The sequence below is a fragment of the Callionymus lyra genome, chromosome 13 (assembly GCF_982586985.1).
Source record: "Callionymus lyra chromosome 13, fCalLyr1.hap1.1, whole genome shotgun sequence".
Classification (NCBI taxonomy): domain Eukaryota; kingdom Metazoa; phylum Chordata; class Actinopteri; order Syngnathiformes; family Callionymidae; genus Callionymus; species Callionymus lyra.
The window spans coordinates 5169827-5191926 of record NC_141830.1 but is presented as its reverse complement, the minus strand read 5'-3'; the positions used below and the strand labels follow the sequence as shown (position 1 = coordinate 5191926).

Below are 22100 nucleotides of genomic sequence, written 5' to 3'. Positions count from 1 at the left end.
CAACTTTATAGTCTGATGGATGATGTGCTAATGTCTATTTGTCAATGTCAGTGTATTAGTGTGACCAGGACTCCTCTCAACTCAATCACTTCTCAAAAATGTGCTGTCCTAGTTGATGGGGTTTATCAAGTTGGCTTTGTGTGCTCTGCTCTCGCTTAACATGACTTCCATTAAACACACATCATCATTTTTTATTACCGTTTCAGACCTTTTTGCAGCAAATCAAAAATAAAGTTTACAGTTAAATGCATTTACTGCTGCATAGATTTACCAGCAGTTATTTACTCTAGTCAACTTTGATGAGTTTTGGGATGTCCTTCACATGGACATGGCAAACTTACTTAAAATTGAATGGATTAGCTTCAAGTACACAGTCACGTTTATAAATGTATAGACTAGACAAAGAGTTACTGTATAGTTTCATCACTTCTGTCAGTGACATTTTCACTTATAAATAAGTGAATCAGTCAAAAGAAATGTTTCAAACTCATTTGGAAAATCAAACACTGGCCATAAACCCATATTCAATCCGTGTCAGTAGCTTCAAACACATGTTGCTAAACCCATAAAAAGTGTTGAGCATATGCATGCGATGTTATGTATTGAGACTTTGGATACCTGGTAAAGCTCAATACGTTGCTCAGAAACCCTGGCTCCGGGGTTCTGGAGACGGAATATTCTGAGCTCAGCCTTCACCAGGTTGGAAGCGTTCTTCTCCATGGACGACACATCGAATGTTAATCGTCGGAAGTACGGGTTCAAATGTGTGTGAGCGATGACATCTGAAAGACAGAGACAAAAATAAAGTCTTGATAATTATGCAACTACCAACAGAGCTAGAAGAAGGTACCGGGTTAGGTTTCATATAATCATGTTATCAGAGGGTCAAAGTCAGATACTGTGTTCAAACATGTTATGATATTGATGGAGAAAGAACGGAATAAAACTATAATTGAGCAGAACAAAGTGATAAATAAAGCAGTTTGTGTTGACATGTGTCATCTTTACATTTCCATTATGTAAGTAAGTCATTTTTATTTATATAGCGCTTTTCCAGAAGCGCGTAAACAATCAAAACAATATTCAATAAAGTATATATTTTAAAGGGCAAGATAAAACTGATATATTTGTTTATGAATGATAAGACCAGTACTGTGTGATGTTGTCAACAATGTTAACAATGTTTTTAATACATGTATGCATCTTGTTAAAATTAAGTCAATAAATAAAACAAGACACCTACCATTATATATATATATACACATATATATATATTTTTAATATATGCTTTAAACAACCTTAAAGTCAGCGAGTCACACTGCAGTACAACTTCAACTAGCTTAAGATGGTTGAATTGTTGTGGCGCACATGAAGTTAAAGTTGCTAACAAAACTCAGTATTGATGAAGTAGGCCAAACGCCCAAATTCCAGCTCCATGAGAAGCAGAAGGGGGGCGCCCCAGTGTGTATTCGGCATGAAAGACGGTGCTGTGCAGGAGCTCAACACTGGCTGCTTTGAGGGAGAGTTCTGACAAACAGCCGCACTAAAGCACAAATAGAAACATTTAGGACTAGAAACAGCCACGGCCAACTCTTTGAACACAGTATTTATTCAATATACAACCAAAAGAGGCCGTTTTAATTCTTCTGCGTAGCATGGCTGAAAGACAAAGTGCAGAGTCAGCTAAAATAAAGGAGATATTATGTTACCGTGGAAGTTCAAGAAGAGCCTAAAGCTTAGGTAAGTGAGTATACCAAAGAATGAAATAAATGCATATAAATATAAGCGTAATATGATACGGTAAAAAATAAACATATTTACATATAACAGTCAATAACCTGGAACAGTTTAAAACACACCGTTTCGGTACACACCATGTTATCAAGAAAATGGTTAACACAGGCAAAACAAATGTATGTGCTAGAATGAATATACAATGAACAGTTGAGAAAAACACACAAACTTCTTCTCACATTTTACTTAATGGTTTTCCAAAAGAGGGTTAACTGCCAAACCTGCCAATAAAGTTGATTAATTGTTTGCAAAAGGTTATGATAGCCAGTACAAATCTAACTTTTTTTTAATATATATAATGTATATTTAAAATCTGAACATTTTTTTTCAGCATCACCATTAAACTTGACATGTTAATAACAGTCAGAGCCTCAGGTTTGTGTGTGACTGAGCTGTCACATGACCACATGATGAGAAGTGACGTATCATGAGGGGCTGGTTCGAATAAGAGGATTGGTTGATACCTAAAGGTCATAACAACACAAAATCCTTTTTTTTTGTATAGCCAAAATCATTGTTTTGACGGCATTTAGATGATCAAAACCTTCTTTGTCTGTGATACAAACACTAACATTTCTCTACTCACATATGAAATACTTCTACAGTCCAAATCAATAGTTTGGACTTGTTGTTCAGATATGTTTCCAGTTTTGTAATATCACAGGCTGGATTGTTCAGGTCACAACTGCAGGAAGTCTTTTATACCACAGATTCCACAGAATACATTTGTGAGTCTTTCCCAAAGTCTGGCTTCATCTTCCAACATATTTCCACATTTGGAAATTCTTGCCTGTCGTCAGCAGCCATCCTAAAATGGAAAGTCAGTTTTTTGGACCATGGAAAAGTCTTTTAAGTCGTGTCCTTAAATTCTGAAGAGACAAACATCTGGTTCTTTCTTTACACCCAGATTGTGGTTGAATCATCTAACAAAACTATATTTATTTGCAGATCACTTGTGGTTATCTCATGCCAACTATTAGAGGGGTAATAGAGGTCTGCTGACAAGAATCCCATCTCCGAGTGCTAGAACTTGAGCCAGCCAGGGTTTTGGCGCTAAGATTGTTGATTCCTAGTGCAGCACAATCCCCAACACCTGATAGGCCATATACATAAAACGTGCTTTCCAGCTGTAGAAATGTTTCGAAAATATTAACTAAAGGTAGGGATGCTGCTTACATGCAAAGCAAAGTGTAAAAATATTTTCCATTAAACTAATTCATGCCAACCAAATGTCGACGTAGTTCTGTTTTTTTGTTTTTTTGATAGTAATCCGTTTCTTTTTTGAGTTATAGGGAAAAATTCCATTCCATTTTGATGTAGCAACTGTAACTGAATTGTCTTTAATCAAAACAATACTTTAAAACATCCAAATACCTAGTGCAGAAAGAAGAAAAATTTAAAGTTTTCATGATTTGCTCCCACTTGAAGTCCTAAGTGATGGAGGGGTTGAGGTGGTTCAACAAATGAATCGTGTTGCTTGCAGAAATGGTGATCTTTTTACATATATAGCAACACTCTTTGGACCTCTATGGTATTTTTAGCCAGCTCAGTTTAATGAAACTGCCCATAAGCATGAGAGTCACAGACTGCAGCCAAGAATCATGTAAAACTTTGAAAGGTGAAGAAAATATGAACCCCATTAAAATGAGGACAAAAGTATTAATATTGCTGTTTCCTAGTTTTTTTGCATGGCTTAAGTTCCAATCTAGATTATTCATATGATATAATTCTGCCTATCTATTGGACAAATATGTTCTCCTTTGTATACCTGAAGTGCTCATCACCAATGTTTGAATGTATAATAGTAGGTTCTATTATTTAATTGTACACTCATGAGACATACACGATTGGTTTGTTATTATAGTTGAAGAATGCTAGACTCTACTTTCATTATATAGAAGGTGTTGGTTTTGTTGTTAATTTGCATGTTTATAAGAAAACAAATTGTGCCATCACCATCTTTGAATGTAAAATGATTGATTGTTGGTACGTTTAAAAAATAAAGTTGTATATCTAAAAGTAGAGGAGGTTTTCTTGAAATCATAGTATAGAAATGTTATGGAAGTATAAAAAAATGTACTATTGATATCCACTACTGATATTTTGGTATTGTGACAATATAGTTTCAAAATAAAGGGAGAGAAAATGTTAGCAGTACATTCTGCAGTTTGTTGGACAGTATGTTTTCAAGTTATTCTCTAAATATCTATATCTTCTTGTACCATTCAGTAAATGTCAAGTCCAGGGTTTCCACCAGTTTTCTACCTGACGATACTCTCTCAAGATCAACAACTGTTTTACGTTGAATGAATAAATTCAAAAATGCACAAAAGTGTGACAGAAACAAAGCTTCAGTTCTGCACTCGTAGATTCAAAATGATAGGAGCACAGAGTCTCCACTTACTGATAAGGTCAGGCAGTAGTCATGTCCGCAATAACACTCCCGAAGCTTTTAAAGTGTTGCAGCTGACTAAACTCAGCGGTGGTATCAGAGGCAGAGACTTTAAACTCAATCGCTGTTGGAGGTGACTTTTTGAAAGGATCATTGTGCTGCTTCGTTATGGAAAAACATCTGAGGTCTGTGTGAACTCCAACTGTTTCATAAGGACCTGTTTCAGAAGAGCTGTGTGTCAACGGCTCAGCATTGAACTATGGGAACAATGAGTGTCAATATGTCGTGTGTGATATTAAGTCAGTGCTTTTCATAACAATAAAAAGAGTATTTGAGTCTCCATTGACAGACTGGGCTTAAATCATATATCTTAACTCAAGAAACCCGTAAAACCATTCGAGTTACTAAACATATTTTAGCCTCAATAACCTCAAATTATGCTCAGTCTTTTTTATACGCCTCTCTATGTTAATATTGCATTATTTAAAATAAATACTAAATTGAAGTAGATGAAGCAAAAATAATAAGCAAGTACTAGAAGTCGTATATGTAAAAATATTGGTCAATCTTCTGTCTCTCTTGTCTGACTCACATCAGATAAGTTTGTTCCGAGATTCAACAACAACATGCACATATTTGTTTTGGTTGACAACTAAAAGTTCAATATTATGTGGGGATTTTCAATAATAACAGCCATTGAAGACCATGTCACCGATATGTCTTGGCAGCAAGTCAAACTTTACAAGATTTTAACTGAACTGGGAGCCAGCGGAGCTGTTGAAGTACAGGCGTGACGTGTGCTTGTAGGAGGTTCTGGTGATGATGCGGCAGCTGAGTTCTGGACAAGTTGAAGTTTATGAAGGTAGCAGTGGGCATCCACCCCAAGAACAACCCACCAAAAGCCCCCCATCATGGACAAGGGAGAAGGCCACCCAGGCCTCTGAAATGACGATATGTTAGTTGTTACATTAAGCCAAAATAACTGGAATGGTGTGCATGTCCACGGTGGAAGTAAGAGTGTCTTGTGTCCAGGTAGCAGCTGGTGCATCGGTCTGATTCAGTGAAGCACATCCCGTGTAGTCTAGAGGCAGTATAGTGAGTTCTATGAATAACTTTATATTGGATAAGCTGTATGTTTGTATGTATTCTTTATGAAAATGTTGTGACATAAGAGACTCCAAAAGTGGGAGTTGGTGCTCATGAAGAGGTCTTCATCCCATTTTGAGGTTGGTATGCACATAGAGGTGTCTGCCTGATTCAGTAACCAATATATTTTGGATATTAGTAGAAGAAGTATTAGTAGTTAAGTTATCAAGCTCTTCAAAAACAGCCAAAAGGTTGTTTTCTAGAGGGAGTCAGGCATGCTATGGGCTAACTTTAGAAAGAAAAACTCTTTTTTTGAGATTTTCTTTTAGCAGCCCCAGGAACAGGCTTTGAGAAATATCCTCTTAGAAATACTAGAAACAACTGTGGACAAGGAGTACAAACTCAGTCATCAATATATGAGTGTTTACCCTTAAGAACCTTCCAAAAATTGGTTGGGATGGTTGAGAGAAAGTGTCAAGATTTGATTTAGATGCAAAATCTGGGAAGAGAACACAGATAACAAGATGAGATGGTTCAAACCCTTGATCTAAAAGGTTTGCATTGAAAGAAAATGTTCTCCCTTTTTTTATTTAAGCTTGATTGGATAAAAAGCATAACAAAGAAAAAACACCCATGTAAAAAAGGCCTTCTAGTTAACACCAGTGATGACTCTTACTTAGTCAATTGTGTTAACCAAGAGGAGCAAGATATAAGATATTGCCACTTTTTTCCCTGGGCCTTGTCCACTTCAGTTGCTGTTAAATAGCCAACCCTGGCACGGCGTGAGGCTTTGGACCCCACCAGTGCCTTCTGCTTCAGTCGTGACACCGCACCTCCAGAGCTCCCGTTACCCTTCATTTTCTGCCTGTTGGATACATACTTTCTATCACTGAATTCCCTGTATGGCAGGATTTTTGGGTTCTTGTCATCATGAACTCCTAAGTGAGTATATTCAATAGCAGCTGCAACATGTTGTACTCGACTTATAGGGCAGAACTGCTCTGACTGCTGAGTAGACCAAGCCATCTTCGCAAGTCAAAACATAATATCAGTTAACTCTATTATATTCTTATAGTTTATCTGAGGTTGGTTTGTGATAGCAATATCTGACACATCCTAACATTTTTTCAAGTTTGCCTGAAGCTTGAATGCTCAGTTTGATTATTCTACAAAGACCACAATTACAGCGCAGACACTGATCACACCACAAACAAGGTTCACAGGTAAAATGGGTTGTACTCAAGCAAAGACACAATGAGAATACTTTCTAATGTTAGTCACCGAACAAATACTAGACATGATTTTCTGGAACTCCTGTTGTGTTCTCAGTATTATCTTGACCTTTAAAGTATATACTTTATTGAATATTGTTTTGTTTGTTTAAGCGCTTTGTGACCCTGGTCTGGAAAAGCGCTATATAAATACAAATTACTTACTTACAATCATAAATTACAATAAGTATATTTAACTTGTAGCTAGTAAATTAAAGTTTAAGAAAAATAATTAATGGAAATAAAAACATGACCCTTACAAAGGAGGTAAAAGTGTATTTCTGGATAGATGGATAAATAAACATAGACTTAGAAGCTGCATCAAGAGTTTTATATTATCTTTGGGCTCGAAACTGTCAGTCATATCTCACAACCCTGGCACTGATAAGAACAGCTGAATATGTTTGCTAAACATACGCCGCCGCTTTGTTGTGACAGGTTGGAGTCACAACTGAAAGAAAGGTCACGGCACCACCCATCCTCATGGAGACGACATTACTCAATAATTCGATTCACCACATGCTTCACGTTCGCTGGGAGGAGGACAGCAGTCTTAATCTAACTATTGCCACATGGTGGCTATTCTGAGCACATAAATGGAGTCACCTAACATATGGTTGCAACTCAGAGAGCAAGACGGAGGCGAAGTCAAATGCTCTGTGAAGACAGTGTGAAAAAAGTGACCTAGCTACGGTGATCTTGGCGATAGAACCGAGCAAACAGAATCATTATTTACCGTCCGTCAGCAAGAAAATATTGCCGTTCATGATATTGACCTTTCGCAGTGATAGTCATTCTTTTAATAGATTAGTTGACCGGGGCAGGGGAATGACACACACAGCTGGCAACCAGACCATCAGAGAAATTTGCACACTGAGAACTCTTTGTGACATGATGTACAGAGTTGTCAATGTTTCCTCCTTACACACAAAATGACAAACTCAAGCCGAGCGCAGGCACCGCAACTAGTACCATCCTGCCATTGACAAGTGATTCAAACACCAAACCCTGCCTTCATACACAAGCCTCTACCCTGCAAGAAAGAAAGAAAGAACGATATGGAACCTTGTTATTGTAAAAACGGCAATTCTTTGTTATGCAACGCTGCTTGGCCGCGGTCCCACACAGCAGCCGTCTCCAGGTCTTGCATAAGTGAAGTGAGAGTGGACTCTCATCAACAACTCTGTAATGAAGTCCTTCACTCAGGCGAACGCACAGAGGTCTCAGTCTTTCGACACACAGCTGCCTCCTCTCCTGCTCCGATTGCTACATACCGCAGATGTAAGAGGATTTCAGTGCTGAGGTTGAAGCTTAAAAGAAACCATAACAAAAACAACAGCACGTCAAACACAAAGCTTGTCAAGTGTTTTATGTGTCACAAACTTTGTGTGGATTAACATTCCCGTTGACCCGTTAAGATGACAGCGTTCAAGCGATCATAAGGAGCGGAGATTATCAATGTGAACGATTATACAGAGACTTCCAATAAGAGTGGAACTGAGGTCTGGTAAGAGAATTTCATCTGTTTTGTGAAGGAGAACAAACGTGGAGATTCATAAAAATATTGTGTCTCCATGAACAAAACAAAAAAATACACCTCGTGTTCTTTTGATAGTTTAGGTATAAAATGTTTATCAGTTTTACAAAATAATGGATAAACATGTTATTAATGTTGTCAAAAAGTTTACATTTTAACAAGATAAATCATGGGTTTTCAGGTGTAATGGTACTCATATTTCCATTCAAGATGACCAACTTATTAAATCGATACCATAGCATTTCTTGCTAACCTTACTCTGACAAATACTCAGAGATGTGCTGCCAAAGGTAGGTAAACTACTGTAGGCGACCTCAGTGTGCAGAAGACAAACAAGTGGTCTCCCTCAAATATTCTGTGGACAACCTTATGCTAATGTGTACATGATTTTCACATAATCAAAACACACAGAGGCTCAGTGGACTTGTAGCAAAGTTCACAGTTTTAAAGTCCTCCAGAAAGAGGATCTGAGAAGCTTAGATTATACACTTGAAAAGTACAGACTCCCCACATTGTTATATTAGAGGAGCTTCAAAAGTTCTTGAAAGTTTCCTGATGCTAAGCTGGATGTAACTGGACCATGTGTACAGAAGCAGAGCCAGATATCCAGGAGCTGCTGAAGATAAAAGGAAAAATAAGCTCAAACCTGAAACAGATCTGAGGAGAACACAGCTGCGAGGGATATAATTCTAGCAGTTGCAATACACAGAATCACACACCATTGTGGGACAAGTCGTTTTAGCCTTTACTGTGTTGATGATCATGGAGGTTAATCTGGAGATGAATTGATTGCATTGTATGCGTTTGTAAGTGTGTGATCTTAATCCAAAACACTCCACAAAAAGCTAGAAAATTAGTAACTCTCCCTCTAGATCAGGAAATGGGGAAAATTGGCTACAAGGGGACACCATGAAAATTCAAACATGTACAATTTTGATGAGTTAAAACATATTTATTTCCATTACTATGAAAGTAAATTAGCAAATGAGCAATAGTTTTTGTAAAGCGCCTTTCTAGACCAAGGTCACAAAGCGCTTGAACAATCCGAAGTAATGCACATTTAAAAATAACTACACATTTAAAGGGAAAAGCCTGCAGAAATAAAAATGTCTAAAGATGATTCTTGAAGTAGTCAGTAGACGCCATTAAACACAAAGGGAGAGAAAGATTGTACCAAAGCTTAGGATCAAAACCCTTTGACAGACTGGCCTAAGTCACCCAAGAACCTCATCATCAGGCGAATGATAGTTGGATCAAAAGAGTAGTAGAGATGGATGTCAAAAGCAAAAATGTGATAAGAAACATCAGGAAATCTCTGAATTATTTTACCGAGGGTAATCAAAAATAATAAAGGACCCAAACTAGCTTTAGGGACTCCACACAACAGATCCGCTGATTAAAACCTTATTTGATTGGCAGATACACTAAAACTGCCTCCAGAAAGGTATGATGAGAACCACTGTAACACAGACCCAGACAGTCTTCATCCCTCAGTCTTCTCAGCAGGATCTGGTGATCAACTGTGTCAAAGGCTGAGGACGGATCCAAGAGAACCAGAACAGTGTATTGACCCGAGTCAGCCGACATCATGATGTCACTGGACACTTTCAGTAAGACTGTGTTCGTAGAGTGATGTTTACGGAAGCCAGACTGAAGCTTCTCATGGATGTCGCTCTGATCCAAGAATAATAAAACGCTTCCGGCGGTGATCTTTGCTACCCTTTCACTGTTAAAAAAGTAGTTTTCTGCTCATTTTCTGCTTCTTTATCAAGCCTTACCGATCTATGATCGTGACTCTTTGTCTAGCATCAAAAAGTCGATTTAGTTTTACTCATTGGACAGTTACGAACGAGCGTTTTCTCCTCCGTTTCTCATCAACCCAGACTAACCAGAGTAAGTTTTAGTATTTAAACACCTGTTGTCAATTGTAAGTCCCATAATCCGCTCAAACTTAAAAAAATTCAGACGGAGCCGAGCCTATGGACCTGTCTCAACAAGTAAGTTAGTAACTAAGTAAAGGTTATTTGTAAAGCACCTTTCTAGACCAGGGTCACAGTGCTTCAACAATTAATAACAATACACAGTTAAAATATATACCCTAAAAGGCCAAGACTTGACCTCTGATGTCCCCCTAGCCAGCTTTCCCACTGGCTCTTCTTAACTTCTTAACTATACTACCTGGGTCGTGTTGCTTATTCACCAGCACGGTATGTGGAAGAAGATGCATTTAAAGGTCTTGCTCCGCTGTGGTTCCAAGTGAGCGGTGCTGGCACTAAAAAGGTGACATGGACTATATGATTGGTCAGAGAGACCTCATTCAGGAGCCATCAGTGTGACTCCTACAACGAACAAAACAAATCCCAACCTTTTACCTCAAGAATATAGCAGGACAGGTGGAAACACAATACATGGTAGAGTCGCGCTGAGTGGAGTCAGGTAGGGCTGGAACCGCGTAGTGGAAAAGGGCCATTATAAATATATATATATATACTTAATTTTGTTGCTATACAATTAATATTATTGAGCTCCATTTTCCACTAAGTAAGTAAGTAAGTAAGTAAGATTTATTTATATAGCGCTTTTCTAGACCAGGGTCACAAAGCGCTTAAACAATCAAAACAATACTCAAAAAAGTATATACTTTAAAGGTCAAGATAACACTGATAACACAACAGGAGTTCCAGAAAATCAAGGAAAAGCCTGAACAAATAGAAACGTCTTAAGATGTTTCTTAAAGGAGTCAGTAGATCCATCAAGCGCAAAGAGAGAGAAGATCGTTCCAAAGCTTAGGAGCAACAGTCTGGAAGGATTTCTCTCCTCTGGTCCTGAACCGTGTTCAGGAACCATCAGTAGATTCTGATCCACAGACCTCAGAGCCCGAGCTGGGGTGTAAGGCTGGATCAGATCACTGATGGAAGGTCTGACCATGAATAGATCTGAAAGTAAGAACCAGAATTTTAAAGTTGATCCTGAAAGAAACTGGAAGCCAGTGAAGAGTTTTAAGGACCGGAGAAATGTGAGTTCTTCTACTAGAGCGGGTTAGAATTCTCGCTGCAGAGTTTTGAATCAACTGCAGACGAGACACATCCTTCTTGTTAAGACATGAAAACAAACTGTTACAATAGTCCAGACGAGAAGAAACAAACACATGGATTACAAGCTCCAGATCATGTACCGACAACATTTTCCTAAGTTTAGAGATTTTTCTCAGTTGAAGGAAACAGTTTCTGGTCGGTTTTCTGTGGTGTTGAACAAGAGACATGTCTTTATCAAATACAACACCCAGGTTTCTCAGGCTCAGTTAGGCTAAGAGTAGGAGGTTGTCTAATGTCTGTATTTTATAACAGTATTAATATCAATTTAAAATAGAAATTACTAAAAAAATGCGTTTTAGTTTAAGAAAATAAAAATCCACACAGGTTTACTATACGAGTTACTCTTCAGCAGAAATCCAACATATGACCCTCTTGCTGTTGGGCTGCAGCCCTGACCCCCTCTCAAAAAACAGGATCTAATTATGAGACGCTCAAAAATGAGTCTGAATTCTTCTGAAAAAAAACCCCAGTATTGTTTACTTGGCTGCAAAGACAAACCTCCAGTTTCACAGACATATGACAAGTCACTGAAACTTTATAAACACTCGAGATATACAAGTATTACGGAAATAAGTTTCGTTTCGGATTGTACTGCGCAGGGTTTCCTCCGACAACGTAGCAGGATTAATGCCTGAATACATATTTGCTCAGCCACCAAAGGTAAGCAACGGCATGATGGCGACATCACACCGACTGAGTCTGCTCCACAGCTGCACAGACAGAAGACCTGTGTTCACTCCCAGTTCTGACATTTGGATGTTAAATGGTTGGAATTCCCCTTTAAGTTGTGATTTCAATGTGGTGGAGACCTTCAACTGTGTTTGCGACAGCCACGGCTAGGATGGCCAAGAGGGGTGGGGGTACGGTTGGCAGAGAGTGCTCGTGTCGGGGAGGGAGTCTGACTTCTTCCCGCCTGAAGCCTCTCCAGGCATCATTTTTCCATTGAGCGAGCGGCAGTCTGGGTGGACTCATGATGCCTCGGAGCTAACCGGGTTCAAACAGTGCAGCCAGTAAAAGCCTTTCAACACACAGATAACCCCTCAAGTCACCATCCATCCCAACGTTTAAGGCCTCCAAGGAATTTCTGGCACCCAACCAACTAGGAACGATAGGTTTAATGTGTCAAATACAGACGGGGCATTCATTTTCCACCGAACACACACATGCATCGAGTGAACGAGAAAACACATATCCGGAGGCCAAAAGAATGCTGGCTGCTTATCTTTCTGCCGTCATCCGCGAGCAGAAGTCAGACCTGGCCAGTGTCACCAGCTCACGTAAGTGGAAATCAATTCCACCCTCTTTCCTCCCCAAGTGTTGATTTAGTTATATTTATACTCTCCAAAACTTCCCAGACTGCACTTGGCTCTCGGCCAGATATATTCAAGCTTAGGTATTTACTCAAGAGGCCGGGGCCAAAGATAACACTGCATGGTAAAATACATCTCCAGTATAAAAAGCCTCGTTGATATTTCTTTCTTTTTTTTTTCGCTGAGCCTCCCTTGCTCTTATTCTCTAGAGAACGGGAAAACTAGTAAACTAACCGCCTTCTGGTTCCATTAAATACATTTAGCAAGTACCTTCTCCTGTGATTGACTGGGCAGCCATTTGGATCACAGGAAGTGAACGTCACATCCGATGTGATGTTTGAAAACATTAAGTTCAGGACCTGCAGATTACAAATTATCTGCCAGACTTCCTGACCGACAATTTCACAGCATTGTAGCCGTTTTCTGACGAGTCCCACGACCTCATAATACCACATATTTTACAACCTGTCATGTGAGGTTCTATGGCAAACTCTGGCTTTTTAGACTTCTTGCTGGGAGTCCTGGAACTGATCGTTGACGTGAATTTTTTTTCAGAAATCAGTGTGAATACATGTTGAGTGTGAGATGTATTAAAATAATAAATTAGTTTGTAAATACCCCTGATTAGGGTTGAGAAATTAAAATTTCTCAAGAGCCACATTAGATTCAGTTAATTGTTAGTAAGCCATTAAGTCCAGTTGTGTTATCTAAGGTTTTATACAGTTTAACAAACATATAATATAGAAATTAATCTATGAATCAATCAATTAATATCATTTCATCATAATACACAGGCCAGGCCTATCAAATGTTGGCGATGCAAAGCTCATTACCAGAAAAGGGCTTTACTAATAATAATTACTAACTTAATTTAAAGGCAACAATCTCCTGTTTGATCATTTTTTTATGCTCTACTAATCTAATATTTTACCAATTTAACTTATCTGCTAATCATTTTGTAAAAGATTGCTAGAGTTGATATATGTCACGAGGGGATACAGGACAACAGCAGACTCAAAGTTGAGTCACTTGAAGAGTCTTATAAAAAATAAAAACAATAAAACACAAAACCACATTCAATAAATAGAGCAATTATTCACTGACCCACACCGATGACACCGAGGATAAAATATCTTGAATCAAAGTGAAAATAGAAATGAGTCATTATTTAAAGGCCATAATCGCCTCTTCCCCCCGTAGCCAGTTTGAAATGTGGGAAAATAAATAAAGCTTGACCTTTCAAAATATAGAGCTGCCAAAGACTCGGTACACAAACAGGATAGCAACTGGACAAGTGGTTTGCTATGAAATATCAGGCTTTTCTGTCTTCACACTGTCTTTTTTTCATGTACATTGTTTAGGAGGAACATAAATCTCACATTTAAAAAAAAGAAAAGTTTTTTTCTCTTTGGTAATAATTATTTTTGCATTTTTCACCATCCATTGGTTTTATCTTAATCTACGCGTGGCATCATAACAAGATATTAGCTTGCGAGTTGCAGCAATATAATATATGGCAATATGAAAATGAAACAACTTGACAGTCTGGGGAATACTGCCACTGCATTTTAATGGTCATTGATCACTAATAATAACATGACCTGAATTGAGAACCAAAAATGTAAGATCATTCCATCCATGAAAATGAATGCAGACAGGAAGCACGACTAATATAATAGATTTAAACAACCCCATGATGAACTGGGGCTGCCTTTAAGGGTGGAAAGATTATTAATTGACCTTTAAATTCTCATGAATTATAATTAAATCAACAAGTAAAGAAGAATCCAACATTTTTTTAAAACAAGGCTTCACATGACTGTATTTACATATTCACTAAATAAACAAGCCGTTTGTCAACAACATCCTTTGTGAATATTACAAAAAATAAAATGTTTGTTGAAGGCAAAAACATTTGTGAGATTCTTATTCGTTAACTTCACTGACTGTTAGAGCTATTGTTGCTGCTGACCTTTGACTCACAAATACAGCCCTAGATCCACAGTTGTACCGACCTTTACATTAAACAATTTCATATTCATAATCTGACACACAAATGTTTTTAACCAACCGTTATTTAGGGGGGTCTACAGATGGAAACGGTTAGACAGATAACAAACTGTTTTTTTTCTCCTCCACATATATAAATACAAATATGTGAGAAAAAGAATGTGAGAAAAATCTGAACTTAACAACAATACAAGAGGCAAATTGAACTGTAAAATGCTTGTTAATTACAAAATAAATATAGCATGAAATTGTAGTATACTCTGCGAGGTGCATCACTATGAAGCCTTATATAATATGAAGTCATACAGCATAATACTACTGTGACCCGCGGTGAGGCATCATAGTTTTCCTCTGTGACAGATATTTATGAAGTCAGTTTGTTTACAGGTTTTAAGTTTGCCTAATAGTCTGAAAATACAGAAGGTTAAGTTACTTGAAGTGGTAACTACTCTAAGGGCTTTGATGTAATGGGATTAAGAGGCGTCTGATGGAGAAAGAACCCTCTAGTGGTTATATTGCAATTGCGTGTAATTGGATACACAACAGTTACATCCCTTAACTACACATCAGAGCTGCCAAGTGACACACTTTGAGTGAGACAGTTGCATAATTTGAGCCATTTCCACACCACACTTGATATTTCTCACACGTATATTTACCAATTCTATACATTTATGTTTTTCATGACAATAAACTTTGGTTCTTAACGCGTAAATATGGCCGACAATGGAAGGCACCACACAATATTAACCAATCAACAAGCAACATAAGGCAGGTATTGGCGTCCATCTTTCATTATAACACCACTATAGACAACAACTCATCGTGACTTAACCCAATTTTATGACACGGCGGTCAAGTATTCCGTAGCGATGTTTCTCCAGTCATGAGCTGCACTTTAACTTGAAGATTTCTCAATTAACGTAACGATAATTTCCCCAAATGCCATTTAGATATAGGAAATAAACTCACGGCTTTTAAATAAAGAGCAATAAATGAACTGCATCTGCCTTCTAATCCTTTATCACAGCCATACTTGGTATTGTTTAAAATGCACGTTTTATTAATTTAGAATCAGAAACGTTTATTGCTAGTATTGTAAACATAGCATAGGCTTTTTTTTGTGGCGGCAGTACAGAATTAAAGAATGAAATAAGATAACACACTAACTAGCGACAGTAAAACTTGATCAATATACTTCAACACTTGACATTTGTCATGTTTATATTTACCAATTTATGTTTTTCATATATAACCAAGGCAGCTTTTCTGCTGCGCCCATTTATTTACTTTATTAATTATTTTGTGCCATATAAGGTAAGGTAAGGTAAAACTTTATTGATTGTTTAATTGTTTAATATAGAGTACTGTGCAAAAGTTTAAGGCGGGTGTGAAAAAACGCTGTAAACTAAGAATAAACAAAAAATATCAATAATCATTGTTTAGTGATTTAGTGATTGTAGTGAAGTGTGTGATCCAATTATACCAAACAAGTGCTAATGATCATCAATTTCACAAGTAGGATGAACCGCAGTCATTATGTGAAAAAGATACATCAGTGAAGAAGGTTTAAAACTGGGTGAAGAAGGTTTAAAACTGGGTGAAGGAGGTTTATTACTGGGTGAAGAAGGTTTAAAACTGGGTGAAGAAGGTTTAAAACTGGGTGAAGAAGGTTTAAAACTGGGTGAAGGAGGTTTAAAACTGGGTGAAGGAGGTTTATTACTGGGTGAAGAAGGTTTAAAACTGGGTGAAGGAGGTTTATTACTGAGTGAAGAAGGTTTAAAACTGGGTGAAGGAGGTTTATTACTGGGTGAAGAAGGTTTAAAACTGGGTGAAGGAGGTTTATTACTGGGTGAAGAAGGTTTAAAACTGGGTGAAGGAGGTTTATTACTGGGTGAAGAAGGTTTAAAACTGGGTGAAGAAGGTTTAAAACTGGGTGAAGAAGGTTTAAAACTGGGTGAAGGAGGTTTAAAACTGGGTGAAGGAGGTTTATTACTGGGTGAAGAAGGTTTAAAACTGGGTGAAGGAGGTTTATTACTGAGTGAAGAAGGTTTAAAACTGGGTGAAGGAGGTTTATTACTGGGTGAAGAAGGTTTAAAACTGGGTGAAGGAGGTTTATTACTGGGTGAAGAAGGTTTAAAACTGGGTGAAGGAGGTTTATTACTGGGTGAAGAAGGTTTAAAACTGGGTGAAGAAGGTTTAAAACTGGGTGAAGAAGGTTTAAAACTGGGTGAAGGAGGTTTAAAACTGGGTAGAGAAGGTTTAAAACTCGGTGAAGAAGGTTTAAAACCAGATGAGGAACAGCCAAACTCTGCTACCAAGCTGAGGTTGTGGAAGACAGTTTCATGTCAAAGGTCATCCACCATGGCAAGACCGAGCACAGCAACAAGACACAAGGTAGTTCTACTGCGTCAGTAGTTCTCCCAGACAAAGACTTCAAAGCACTGACTGAGGTGTCAAGATGTTCAAGCTCTTTTGAAGAAGCACAAAGAAACAACGTTGAGGATCGTAGACGCAGTGGTCTACAAGGAAACTTAGTGCAGCAGATGAAAGACACATCAAGCTTATTTCCCTTCGAAATCGGAAGTTGTCCAGCCGTGACATCACCTCAGATCTGGAAGAAACCAGTGGAACCTAGGTACACCCATCTACTGTCAGGAGAAGTCTGGCCAGAAGTGGTCTTCATGGAACTTGCAGCTTAAAAGCCACCAACATGGAAACAAGGCCAAGGGACTCAACTATGCACAAAACCATAGGAACTGGGGTGTAGAAAAATGTCAGGTGATCTGGACTCATGAATCAAAATGTGTAATATTTGTCTTCAGCAGAAGGCAGTTTGTTCGCCGAAGGACTGGAGACGCTACAATAATGAGTGTCTACAGGCAACAGTGAAACATGGTGGAGGTTCCTTGCAAGTTTGGGGCTGCATTTCTGCAAATGGAGTTAAAGATTTGGTCATTAATGGTTTCCTCAATGCTGAGAAATACAGGCAAATACTTAACCATCATGCAATAGCATCAGGGAGGCGTATGATTGGCCCAAAATGTATTCTGCAGCAGGACAACGACCCCAAGCATATACAGTCAATGTCATTAAGAAATATCTTCAGCGTAAAGAAGAAGAAGTAGTCCTGGAAGTGATGGTGTGGACCCACAGAGTCCTGTGCTGTGTCTCAAATCGCATACTTCTCTTAGTATACTAGAAGTTAGTATGCATCAGGATAGTGTACATACTAACTAGTACACAAATCCTCCACAGATAGTATGTCTCAAATCAAACTCTGCTGCTACACACTAACAGGAAATGACGTGACAACTTCTTCTTCTACTACTATTTAACGATGGTTGCAACCAGCTGTAGGAACGCTATCGCCACCTGCTGGCAGCACGTTTTGCAAGTTTGGAAGAAGAAATAAAGAAAAAATATGAGAATCGAAATATTCACGAGATATTTAAGCTTATTTATTATATATATATATATATATATATATATATATATATATATATATATATATATATGACGTAACCTCACTAAGATGGAGCCGTTTAGTGTAGAAAGTGTCCATCGAACCATACTCAGTTTTGTGGGCGTTTTAGTGACAGTGTATGGAGCACTACATTTCGCATACTAAGAATTGTGACGCACTTACGCACTACAAATACTAACTTTGAGTACGCAAGTATGCGATTTGAGACACAGCACTGCTCTCAATATCATCGAGTCCGTCTGAGACGACATGAAGAGACAGAAGGATTTGAGAAACATCTACAAGATTTGTCGTTTGTTCTCCAAGATGTTGGGAACAACCTAGCAGCCGAGTTCCTTCAAAAACATTGAAGTGAACCTAGAAGAATTTCTGCTGGTTTGAAGGCAAAGGGTGGTCATACCTAGTATTTATTTGATTGACATTTCTCTTCTGTTCATTCATTCATTTTGTTAGTTTTGTTAGTCACTTTTTGAAAGCATTCTTAGTTTACAGCATTTTTTTCACACCTGCCTAAAACTTTTGCACAGTACTGTATATTTTTTTAATAAACATTTGGATTTAGATTTTATATATATATATGGCAAGTTTTAAGATGCTTAATAATATGTATATTGCTTTTGTTTGTTCAAGCGGTTTGTGACCCTGGTCTAGAATGCCTCTTTACAAATAACTTACTAACAATATTTAAACATTTGAATGTATAATTTTAGAGTCACATGTCATTGTAAAATAACTGATTCATAATAATCAGTGAATTCCATGATTTAAGTAAGTAAGTAAGTAATTTTTATTTATATAGCGCTTTTCCAGACCAGGGTCACAAAGCGCTTAAACAATCAAAACAATATTCAATAAAGTATATACTTTAAAGATCAAGATAAAACTGACAACAAGAAGGATGTGTCTCGCCTGCAGTTCATACAAAACTCTGCAGCGAGAATTCTGAGCCGCTCTAGTAGAAGAACTCACATTTCTCCGATCCTTAAAACTCTTCACTGGCTTCCAGTTTCTTTCAGGATCAACTTTAAAATTCTGGTTCTTACTTTCAGATCTATTCATGGTCAGACCTTCCATCAGTGATCTGATCCAGACTTACACCCCAGCTCGGGCTCTGAGGTCTGTGGCTCAGAATCTACTGATGGTTCCTGAACACGGTTCAGGACCAGAGGAGAGAAATCCTTCCAGACTGTTGCTCCTAAGCTTTGGAACGATCTTCTTCTCTCTTTGTGTTTGATGATCTACTGACTCCTTTAAGAAACATCTTAAGACGTTTCTATTTGTTCAGGCTTTTCCTTGATTTTCTGGAACTCCTGTTGTGTTCTCAGTTTTATCTTGATCTTTAAAGTATATACTTTATTGAATATTGTTTTGATTGTTTAAGTGCTTTGTCACCCTGGTCTGGAAAAGCTCTATATAAATACAAATTACTTACTCACACCAGGCTCCGTTCCTGAAAACCAACACTTTATGGAGCTGCAGGATCCACTCACTCTCTGAGGGGTACACCGGCTGCATGTCTATCTTGTGGACCTCCTTGGCGTAGTACTCCTCCTCGCTCCTCTGGCGCTCGCAGGTCGCCGCGCGCTCGTTGGCCTTCTCCTGCAGCAGGTCCCGGGTGCTGTTGTAGATGGCCACGATGTCCCGGGACACCTGGTCCGGCTCGGGGAAGTCCTCCGGCGGCTGGCTGAGCTTCAGCTTGCTCAGGATCTGCCCTCGGATGGCCTTGATGCGCTTCTGCTTGAACTGCTCCATGTCCAGGGTCGTGCACGTGGACAGGCTGAGCGCCAGGGCCAGCAGGTCCAGGGCCAGCAGGAGACCCAGGACGCACGCGTTCATCTTCACTTGGATCGTTGGTTTTTCTTAGAGAGAAGATCTGATGTCAGAGAACCACATGGGTTCCCACGGGGAGCTGAAAAGGTAGTCCAGAACAAAGAGTCATCTGAGCGAGACCAGCAGCAGCGGGAGCCGCGCGACCGTCCAGGAGATCCAGAAGATCCAGAAGATCCAAGAGATCCAGAAGATCCAAGAGATCCAGAAGATCCAGGAGATCCAAGAGATCCAGGAGATCCAGGGGCGAGGACTTGAGTCTGGACCGCTGGGGCATCGGTGCGCCCGCGACACACCGTGACCAGACCCTCACGCTCGTGGGGAACACGGCATCGTCCACGAGAGGAGATGACGTGTATCCTCTAGTACTCAGCAGTTTGGAAAAACTTTAGAAAATCCACTTTGCTCCAAACTATTTTTTAAACTCACTTAACACATCCAGGCTCGTCTTCTTCGCGAGTACCGAGTGACCCGCAGATGCTTCTACGTCCCGCCGACAGTGCGTGCGTGTGCGTGTGCGTGTGTGTGTGTGTGTGTGTGTGGACTCAGAGATCCAGTGACGCGTCACACACACACACCTACTGTAGTGAGGAGACGGAGCTGCGTTGTGAGAAACTCTACCGCAGGGTCATAAAGCCCGTCGCGTATAGTCGCTCCCGACCGATGAAATGTATTTCTTTGAGATTGTTATAAATCTATTTTTAATAAAATGTATTTCTTTGAGATTGTTATAAAGCTATTTTTAATAAAATGTATTTATTTGTGATTGTTATAAAGCTATTTTTAATAAAATGTATTTCTTTGAGATTGTTATAAAGCTATTTTTAATAAAATGTATTTCTTTGAGATTGTTATGAAGCTATTTTTAATAAAATGTATTTCTTTGAGATTGTTATGAAGCTATTTTTAATAAAATGTATTTCTTTGAGATTGTTATAAAGCTATTTTAATAAAATGTATTTCTTTGTGATTGTTATAAAGCTATTTTTAATAAAGTGTATTTCTTTGTGATTGTTATAAAGCTATTTTAATAAAATGTATTTCTTTGAGATTGTTATAAAGCTATTTTTAATAAAATGTATTTCTTTGAGATTGTTATGAAGCTATTTTTAATTAAATGTATTTCTCTGAGATTGTTATGAAGCTATTTTTAATAAAATGTATTTCTTTGAGATTGTTATGAAGCTATTTTTAATTAAATGTATTTCTCTGAGATTGTTATGAAGCTATTTTTAATAAAATGTATTTCTTTGAGATTGTTATAAAGCTATTTTTAATAAAATGTATTTATTTGTGATTGTTATAAAGCTACTTTTAATAAAATGTATTTCTTTGTGATTGTTATAAAGCTATTTTTATTTAAATGTATTTCTCTGAGATTGTTATGAAGCTATTTTTAATAAAATGTATTTCTTTGAGATTGTTATAAAGCTATTTTAATAAAATGTATTTCTTTGTGATTGTTATAAAGCTACTTTTAATAAAATGTATTTCTTTGTGATTGTTATAAAGCTATTTTTATTTAAATGTATTTCTTTGAGATTGTTATGAAGCTATTTTTAATAAAATGTATTTCTTTGAGATTGTTATAAAGCTATTTTAATAAAATGTATTTCTTTGTGATTGTTATAAAGCTATTTTTAATAAAATGTATTTCTTTGTGATTGTTATAAAGCTATTTTTAATAAAATGTATTTCTTTGTGATTGTTATAAAGCTATTTTTAATAAAATGTATTTCTTTGTGATTGTTATAAAGCTATTTTTAATAAAATGTATTTCTTTGAGATTGTTATAAAGCTATTTTTAATAAAAAGTATTTCTTTGTGATTGTTATAAAGCTATTTTTAATAAAAAGTATTTCTTTGTGATTGTTATAAAGCTATTTTTAATAAAAAGTATTTCTTTGAGATTGTTATAAAGCTATTTTTAATAAAATGTATTTCTTTGAGATTGTTATGAAGCTATTTTTAATAAAATGTATTTCTTTGAGATTGTTATGAAGCTATTTTTAATAAAATGTATTTCTTTGAGATTGTTATAAAGCTATTTTAATAAAATGTATTTCTTTGTGATTGTTATAAAGCTATTTTTAATAAAATGTATTTCTTTGTGATTGTTATAAAGCTATTTTTAATAAAATGTATTTCTTTGAGATTGTTATAAAGCTATTTTTAATAAAAAGTATTTCTTTGTGATTGTTATAAAGCTATTTTTAATAAAATGTATTTCTTTGTGATTGTTATAAAGCTATTTTTAATAAAAAGTATTTCTTTGTGATTGTTATAAAGCT

General features: G+C 37.4%; 2 protein-coding genes across 2 annotated transcripts in view; both read right to left on the bottom strand.

Moving 5' to 3' along the window:
• The window catches only part of tgfb2 (transforming growth factor, beta 2), a 29797-nt gene extending 9510 nt beyond the window's left edge, over positions 1–20287 (bottom strand). Inside the window, exons 1-2 of the mRNA XM_087805831.1 lie at positions 19473–20287; positions 619–782 (exon numbers count right to left, since the gene is read on the bottom strand). Coding sequence (XP_087661957.1) covers positions 619–782; positions 19473–19818 — 510 coding nt within the window. The 5' untranslated portion in view covers positions 19819–20287. The remainder of the gene's footprint in view (positions 1–618; positions 783–19472) is intronic.
• adcy3a (adenylate cyclase 3a) overlaps positions 1–22100 on the bottom strand; it is a 216899-nt gene that overhangs the window by 101351 nt on the left and 93448 nt on the right. The window lies entirely within an intron of this gene.